Raw genomic sequence first — 10,000 nt, forward strand, 5'->3', positions numbered from 1 at the left:
TCATCATCACCATCTTCATCACCACCTTTGTCTAATTCCCATCATGTTTTACATGTACACAGCTGTCTGTCTCTCCATGCCATGTGTCTTAGACAATCCATCTCCTGCCACTGCCACCCACTTCAATTTGCTCTCAACTGATATCTCTAGGTGAGGGTTTACAACTCTGACAATTTACTTTTCCACTTGCTCCTTCTGCCTTTATCATGTATTGTTTAAAATAAAATAATAATAATAATAATAATAATAATAATGAAATTATTGTATACAGTGCTCAGGTGCACCACAACTTGTCAGAAAGTGCATATAAAGTACATGCAGTAATGTAGAAATGTCTGGAAAGTGAACATGCTTGTGTGTGTATGGAGGGGAGAAAATCAAGTGTAGTGTTGGCGAATCTCAGGAAGCATGGAAGTCTTGAAGGATGCAGTGCTCCGACAACTAACAACCGATGCCGGCAGTTTGTTCCACGCTTCAGCAACTCTCAGCGTGTGCTTGTTCATTAGAACCTGCTACAAGTACACCATAATCATCATCATCATCATCATCATCATCATCATCGTTGTCGTCTTGTTGTTGTTGTCATCTCTTCTACCATCACTGTTTATATTGCTTTTAGCTGCTACAATTTACTTATCGTTATTGCCCTTTTTAATCACTCCAATCCACAACTTCATCAGCATTAAAGATCTCTCTTCCAACACTTCCACCTTATTTGTTCCAGCCTCATCAGTACCGTACTAATTAGTAATACAAACACTACACCAAATGCTATGAACCATCATTGTATCAACCACATCAACTTGCTTTTTCTGTCTTCTTTCAATCTATTCCGCTTCCTCTCCTTCTTTCTTTCTTTGCTTCCTTCCTTTTTCCTTCTTTCTTTCCTTCTTCCTTTCTTTCCTTCTTTCTTTCTTTCTTTCTTTCTTTCCTTCTTTCTTCCTTTCTTTCCCGTTTTCTTCCTTTCCTTCCTCTTTTCTTCCTTTTTTCTTTCTTTCCGTCTTTCTTCTTTTCCTTCTTTCTTTCTTCCTTTCTTTCTTTTTTCCTTTCCTTCTTTCTTCTTTTTTCCCTTTTTCTTTCTTTCTTTCTTTTCTCCCTTCTTTCCTTTCTTTCTTTCTTTCTTTCCTTCCTTCCTTCTTTCCTTCCTTCCTTTCTTATTTATTTATTCCTTCCTTCCTTTCTTTCTTCCTTTTTTCTTTCTACTACTTTTTCAGAGAAACCTCTGCAATAATTGTTTGTCCTAAACAGATTGTTGTATTTCCATTTCCACTGCTCCCTATGTAAACAGGCTTCACACCATTTTTCTCTTTCAAACCTTCAAAGTCAACAAAAAAGTTATCAGAAAAGACATTGCTGAAAGCCAAGTTATCGTCCTTCATATCAGTATTTGACATGGAAAAATCAAGTGCGATGGCCTTATATAGGCTGTACTTATCTTGCATCTCCTAGATGAAAAGTTTCTTATCAAACAGATCTATCAAACCGATTTCTCTTTAATTCTATTCCCCCAATTCTAGAGTAAATCTGTGTTTTTTTATTTTATTTTAATGCCTTCTGCAATCTCTATTTTGACATCATCATCATCCTCCTCCTCATCATCATCATCCTCCTCCTCATCATCATCATCCCCACCACCATTGCCACCATCACCACCATCATTACCATCACCACCACCACCACCCTTGTCATCATTATCATCATCATCATCGATCCATTGACCTAACTATTTCAAATCCTTAGACCCATAAAGCTGGTTACCCAGTTTCCTTGGCATATAAGTAACCAAGATCACAGTATTTCCCCTGAATGTAACACCAGTCCATTGCATGGTTACACAATTACAATTGAAGGGACTGGAGCAATATGAAATGAAGAGGTTTTCTCCAAGGACACAACACAGTGTCTGATCTGTGAATTGAAACCACAAACTTATAACACTTGGGTGGAGGGGACTTGTTATTTATGTTGTTTTTCCAACATTAGGCTTATAAAGATGTCTGTTTTACTGCATTTAGCAACTCTGTATCTGCTGGCATCATAAGAAACACTCAATAGAACATTTGTCTAAGACATCATGCTAAACACTCAACTTCATATTTCTTCACCAGAATGAACTTCTGCAGAACTAATTCTTCCTATTTGTCTTCCTTCTGTAACAACTCACCTTCAAACATTTACTGAACCAGCCAAACTAAATTATCCTAATCTCCAATTCTAGATGATCCTACAAGGATTATGGACAATTTCCCCCTCTTCCATAAAGTAATCAAATATGGAATTTTGAAGATAATTCAACTTACCATAAATCCTCATCTTACTATATTTGGCCTTGTCAAAAGAAATTATTTATTTTGGCAGAAAGCAACACAATACTCTTTCTGTTAATTTTCAATACCAAAGCGCGAGCCCTGCATATGGCTTGTAAATGCAAAATGGCTTGCAAATGTAAGAAATATGTAATCTAATTCAAGATTGGCTGTCATTATTGCTTTACATCAATTTTCCTAATACAGTTGTTGGTGAGATGCCTTTTGTTGGAGCTGTTGTATTTTTAACAGAATACTGTTGCTACTCTAAACCATTATCATGAACCATATAGTTCCTATTCTATTTGGGAATAAATCACCTTCTCGTAAATATTCTATTAATAAACTGAATTGAATTGAACCACAGATCTTCCATTCTTTGCTGTTGGATGAGGTCTAGGTATATTTCTGTCAAAGACTGCTTGTTTTATTCTGTTTTATTCTCTCCCCCATCTCCCACCACCACCCCGGTCACACGTTGAACTATAACATCTCTGCTGTTAGATCCATATCTATCTCTGCCAAGTGTAAAGTTACAGTTTATACATCAATCTTCTCCTTTTTGAAATATTTTCTACTTAACATAAGACCCAGACCTGGGTATCAAAACTACTTAAACCCTACAATAAGCTGGAGCATTTAACAGAGACCAATTTCAACAAAACTATAACAGATCTGATGTTTGTTGGTGTTATCCCAGTTCAGGCCTAACTGACCAGGTCTATGATCAAAAACATTCCACTTTCGACCACCCAAAAATATTTTTCAAGCTTAGTATATTTAAAGTGGGAAATTAGCAGAGTTGTTAGAAAGTTGGATAGGATACCTTATAATATTTGTGCTGATTCTCAATACTCAAAGTTAAAATTTCACATCAATCACCTTTGCCTTTCATTCTTTTTTATGATTTATGATAAAAAAGGATCAATCCAGGGCAGTGGATCATTGGAATTATCAGAACATGAGAAGGAACAATCTGTGATATCTGGTCTATGCATTCAGAGTTTAAATCCTGCTCTGTCACTAACAGACATGGCTGAGTGGTTAAGAAGTTTGTTTCCCAACCATATGGTCCTGGGTTCAGTCCCGCTGAGTGGTAACTTGAGCAAGTATTTTCTACTATAGCTTCAGGCTGACCTAAAACTTGTGAATGAATTTGGCAGACAGAAACTGAAAGTGCCCATGCCTTCATACCTAAATGAATATGGGATTGCACCTAGAAAGTTACCCTTCAAAGTAAAAGTCTGGGCAAGGTTATTTATGTAAGACCAGCAGTTGCCCATGCATACCAGCCTTCCCTCTCCATGCTACTGATGTTATCCGGGGGGTGGGGGGAAATGCCAATACAGCTTGGCATCAGTGACTTCGTAACTCATTTCTACAGCTGAGTGAACTGGAGCAACATGAAATAAAGTGTCTTGCTCAAGAACACAACACAGAACCTGGTCTAAGAATTGAACTGACTACCTCATCATTATGAGCCCAACACCGAACCACCTGCGCATGCACTTTCATCCTTCATACAATTTTTAGGGAAATTTTTTTTTTCTTTTTGGTTGCCCTCATATTTAGCAACAACAACAAAAATAAAAACTCCCTGAAAATTAATAGGCCTTTATTTTGTGTTTTTTAGTTGTTCCAGTTATCAAACTGTGGCCATGCTGGGACATCACCTTGAAAAACTGTAGTCAAAACAAATTGATTCCAGTATATACTATTTTAAGTCTACTGTTTATTCAGTTCCTCTTTTGCTAAACCAATAAATATGTAAATAAACACATGTCAAACATTTAGGGAACACACACATACATATACATGCTACAGACTCCGACACGGTTCCCATCAACCAAATTTACTTACAAGGCATTGGTCAGCTATAGTAAAAGACACTAGTTCAAGGTGCCACACAGTGGGACTCAACTTGAAACCAAATAATTACAAAGTAACCACAGAGCCATATTAATTGAACTTCATTTTTTAAATCTTGATTACAGTGGTTTCTTGTTTTTCTTTTATTTTCAAAATTCTTTACAAAAACTGATCCTAAACTCACCAATATATCTGTAATTTCCCTTATCTTTTTTTTTACTTACAGTTAAAAATTGCGGATTCCCCGGAGAACTGGTGAATGGTAGACGTGAGGGTAACAGGTTTAGGTTTCCAGGCAAGGTGACCTACCATTGCAATGAAGGGTACGAGCTACATGGTCAGCCAGTAAGAGAATGCCAGGCCGATGGTGTTTGGTCGGGATCGTTACCAGTTTGTAAACGTGAGTATTTGAGTATTTGTTTTCTCTTTCTAAATTATATGCTTGAATGTGTGTGTATATGTATGTGTGTGTGTGTGTATGTGTATTGAAAACATAATAATAAGTAGACATGCATATATTCTATTATTTATAATGTACAGGTAAATCTCTTTCTTTCTCTCATCTCTCTCTCTCTCTCTCCCCATATATTACATAACGGTTACAAGGGACCAAGACTTCGAGCAATTTGCTTTACTTAAGAAGACACATCAAACTAAGTAAAATTGTGGCCATTCATACATACAGGCATGTCCTCTATGGCCATACCCTGCCACTCGCTCTGCCAGCCAAGCTATATTTGTCTTGTGGGTGTTTGCGCCACATAAAGGGGTACGCATGCAAGTGCACTCAAACAAGTGCAACACAAATTGCACTCATACTAGTGCCACATAGAATGCACTCGTGGCAATGCCTCATAAAGAGCATGCATGTTTATAACTACTTGAACTGGTGTGGGTTTATTTGTCTCCCAGCAACCTAGTGGTTTGGCAAAAGCGATCAACAGAATAAATACATGAGTTGAAATAAGTGCTTGGACCAATTTATTCAACTAAACCCTTCAAGATAGAGCCCCAACATAGCCACAGTCCAAAGCATGAGCAATTAAATATATATACACACACGCACGGGAAAATGTGTGTGTATGTGTGTGCATGTGTGAGAGGGAGAGAGTGTGGGAAAGCATGTGTGTGTGGAAAAGGCAGTGAATTGGAAATGTCAAAAGGTTGAAAAGAAAGCGAGAAATGAATCAAAAGGGAATATAATGTGAAGTGGTGTGGAGTGAAAGTGGGGTAATTGATGAACAAATTAAACATATTTACAATATTCAAATATTAAAATCATAGCAAATTAGTGCTATTGAAATCTACTGAAAAACCCTAATTGATTAAACAAACCAGAGTACCTTTTTGCATTGTATATGAAATGAAGTGGTACAGAAGGTGTAGGTTGAAGGGATAGGGTCTAACATTAAGAAGATATTGATCTTAAATAGCACCCCAACCACCTGAGTAAACTATGGCATCTATTTAGAACCATATGTAAAATGGAGGTTTGTATGCAAATGTACTAATTAGCTAATAGTTGAGGACATAGAGGTTACCGGTTGTTAGATTTTCATTCAGAATAAACCATAAAATCCATCTTTAGTTATCTGCAAACCGAGTGTAAATAAGGAAGAGGACTAATTACCTAAGTGGAGAGAACTTAAGCAAGCAGTGTCACCACTTTGAATAATGTTTGTTTGGAGTAAACCCATTCTTGATGTCAGTTGATCAATACTGGTATAGAAACATGTTGATTCTTGGTTATCATCATCATCATCATCATTTCGTGTTCATTCTTCCAAGCTTGTATGAGTCATACAGAATTTGCTGAGGCAGATTTTCTACATGTGGATACCATTCTTGTTACCAAACCTCACCCGTTTCCAAGAGAGGTATATATTTCACCATAGTCAGACAGACTTTTCATGGAGTATTGGAAATGAACATAACATTGCTTATATGATAGTGATGCTTGTCTACAACCATTGCATATTGTTAAGGCAAAATACACTATATATATATATAATATATATGCACACACACACACACACACACACATGTGCATATGTAAATACACACATATATGTAAATATATATGTGTAAGTGTGCTTTTGTGTATTTTGCCTTAACAATATGCAATGGTTGTAGACATGCATCACCAGTCCTCCATGAAAAGTCTTTCTGACTATGGAGAAATATATACCTCTCTTGGAAACAGGTGAGGTTTGGTAACAAGTTGGAAAATACCACATGGGGGAACAGGAAATCGACCATGTTGTGAACAGGAAATCAACTGTGTGGTGGACAAGAAATCGGCCAGGTGGCTGGAGGGAAGTAGGAAGGAGCAGTAGATGTGGGGTTATATATGTATATATTTGCATGTATGCATCTGTATTTATACGAGTATGTACGTGTGCTTAGATGTGCATTCACACAGCTGCATAACTGTTCACAAACACACACACACACACACAGAAACACAAAGGCACACATACACACACACACACATGCATACCTTACCTTCATGTACATATGCACATGAGTACACACACATGCATGTAGACACATAAGTGTGCATGTGTATGTGCACATGCACAGGTGAATATGTATATGGGTATGCACATATGTACATGTACACCCACAGATACATTCATGTGCATGCATATGGTTAGCAGGTGCATATGCACAGTCATCCACATATACTCGTGGTCATGCACAAGGGGTGAGAGTATGTGGGTAGACTGGCATGGAGAAGTATTGGGGATCATTGTACTGTTCATGAGGGTTAATTTGTGATGATGGCCTTGGTGAAGGCTGTGCTAGGGATGGCTGGTACTATGCAGGTATATCAGGGTTGTCAGCAGATGGTGGCTTGAAATTTACCAGAATGGTGTACCTCTGGTGACAGCAATACGATACCTCATATTTCTTGTTGTGGGATACTGCTGATTAGTAGACGATATGCAGCTTTTTGTGGAAGTACCATTGGCAATTAGGGGCACCAGATGAATATGGTGGCACTTTCAATAATTTTCCACTATATATATATATATATATATATATTTATACAAAATTAAGAGGAATGACCACTAAAGTTACTTTTGTATGTAACACAATTTTTAATCTTTGGATTTTTAAATATGCTAAGCCACTGGTTTTAATTGATTAACATCAATTTCTACCCTTATTATTTAATTTTATACGCACTCACTCACACACACACACACGCACGTGCACACACACACATGCACAACAGGTATCTTTCAGTTTCTGGCTACCAAATCCACTTGCAAGGCTTTACTAGTGCAAGGCTATAACTATAAAACACTTGCCCAAGGTATTATATAGTGGAATTGAACTGTTTGGATTGGAACCAAGCTTTTTTTAATTACACACCCATTCCTGTGCTTTAAATCTCACTAATCCCAATTTTGTAAGCTGTAATTAACCAGAGTTAACCCTATAGCATTCAGATTATTTTGTCAAATGTAATGCTTGTTTATTCACATTGTTTTGAAGTAACCATGCATTATCCTGTAGATTCAAGATTTCAGTGATGTGATTATTTTTACAATAATATTATATGGTAGCTGTGAGATATTGGATCTGACCAGTTTGAACATAAAGAAAATAGACTATTTTGACCAGATATAACTGGTTTAAATGCTAAAGCGTTAAACAATTTTAACTGTGTATGAATGACTTGGTTAAGCATCTTAACCACTGAGCCACAGTAAAACTTCAAATAGAAAAAAAAACATTTGTTAGCTATATTTTTTCCCCTTTGTTTTTCAACTTATTGTTGATGTATTTTTTTGTATTCTAGGAAATTCAGATATCTGCATATAATTATTTTAGTCTTTGCACAAAAAAACTAATTTTAGTCAGACATTTCCATAATTATTTGAATTTGCATTAAATAGTTTTAAGATAGATTTTTAAATGAGCAATTGGCTTGATTGTAATGATAGCATATTCATCATTATCATTACCACCTCCAATGTACATCGGCTGCCCAGCAAACAGGTTGGACAGTTTGACACAATCCATCTTGCTCTAATATCTTGGACTTGGCATAGTTTCTATAGCTGATTACCATTGCAAACATCAACCATACTACAGAGTATACTAGGAACTTTTTTGTTGCACTCAGCAAACCTAAAGAGTCTTCTCAATCCTGTATTATCTCTATTCAATTCACTAACCACCTCTATAATGTGCATGGGGTGCCTTCTTTTGGTGGTACCAGTACTACAGAGAACTCCCACAAATGAAAGAAAGGATAAGAAAAAGCTTAGGAACTTTAGGAAAGCTGTTAAGATAAGTTAAAATGTGATGGAAATAAGATGAAAGGAATGGATTAATTATGGTGAGTAATAGAGAAAAGGTTAACAGGAGACAGAGTTTAAGGTAAACTAATAGAAGAGAAAGGGGTAAAGAAAAAGGTCAAGGAAATAGTAGGGCAGAGAGTAGTATTATGAAGTGGGTTGGGTAAGATGGACTCAGTGCCATCCTGGGTTATATATTTATCAGTACCATCATTGTTTTACAGTCAATTTTAATGATGGCATGAGCTAGATAGTTCTTAAAAAGAAAACTGACAGTACATACATGCATGACAATACATACACACACACACACATATACATACATATACATACATAGCACACATACAACTGCCTGGATTCCATGACATATGTACATACATACACCTGCCAAGTGTCTATGACCAAAGAGGAGATAACTACATGAAAATGCTTGTCTCTCACCGCCTGGGTAGGTGGTGTTGTGAGCTGAGATAGATGTATGCACGCCATTTGTCAACAAACAGGAAATATTTTCTATGGCAAAACGCAGTGAGTAACTTCTACCTCGGTTTGAATGTGCCTCAAACATATTTGGACTGATAATAACATTACTGTTTTACTTATCACTGCTTAGTGCTTTCCCGCTGTAATTTACTTGCGATGAGCCACTGTATAGTACTACTAGTAACTGTATGGTGACTGGAAAAGCACAAGAGAGTCAGTCTCTTCAATCAGCTCAGAATGGCACCTGCCTGATATCTGTGACTGAAGAGGGAATAAACACTCTAAAATGGTAGCATCTCACAGACTAGGTAGGTGGCGCTGTAAGCTGATCTAGGTGTATACACATCATTTCTCAACAAACAGGATGTATTTTATATGACGAAATTCAGTGAGTACCTTGTTCACCGGTTCAAACATGCCACAAGCATATTCAGACTGATAATACCAATACAGTTATACATACATACAGTTCACAGCAAGATCCAGATATTCTCTGTTTGGAAGACATTTAGTAGTGCTCATTTTAGGTAGTAAGTTGCTTGGCTGACATTGTCGTAAATCAAAGTTAATTTTGAGTAAGGATTCTTATAGTTATAGGATTACATAGATTTAATAAAAATGTGCAAATGATGAATACAACCTGTGTTTACAAGATAGTATTATATCTGAGAATCTATTAAGTAATGAGGGGTTGTGGTAGTGAAGAATGGTTAGAAATTCTCTTAAATATAATTTACACATACTGATGTTTGCATTATATAGGGGAGCCTCACTCATGATGAACCAAGATAGGGTATAGGGAATACTTTGAGATTTAAGGTTGTGTATATAAGTTGCTAAGGAGGTATATAATTTAGAATTTGGATTAGAGAAAGAGTTCATGTGTGTATGGTCATAGCATTTGAAATTGACAGTGCCACTGATATAGACCCTTGCTTGGTGGGTGCGTGTTGTTATAACATGACACTTGTAGACTACATTTTTACTTGGACAGAAACCCTGAAGAGAAAATAGTTGAGAAACCAGACA

General features: G+C 36.7%; 1 protein-coding gene across 8 annotated transcripts in view; it reads left to right on the top strand.

Moving 5' to 3' along the window:
- LOC115215824 (protein lev-9-like) overlaps nucleotides 1-10,000 on the top strand; it is a 1,149,105-nt gene that overhangs the window by 799,765 nt on the left and 339,340 nt on the right. For all 8 annotated transcript variants that reach the window (XM_036505906.1, XM_036505907.1, XM_036505908.1 and 5 more), the window contains one exon: nucleotides 4,402-4,575. In XM_036505906.1, the coding sequence (XP_036361799.1) occupies nucleotides 4,402-4,575 (174 nt within the window). The remainder of the gene's footprint in view (nucleotides 1-4,401; nucleotides 4,576-10,000) is intronic.

This window comes from Octopus sinensis, linkage group LG9 (assembly GCF_006345805.1).
Source record: "Octopus sinensis linkage group LG9, ASM634580v1, whole genome shotgun sequence".
Taxonomy (NCBI): domain Eukaryota; kingdom Metazoa; phylum Mollusca; class Cephalopoda; order Octopoda; family Octopodidae; genus Octopus; species Octopus sinensis.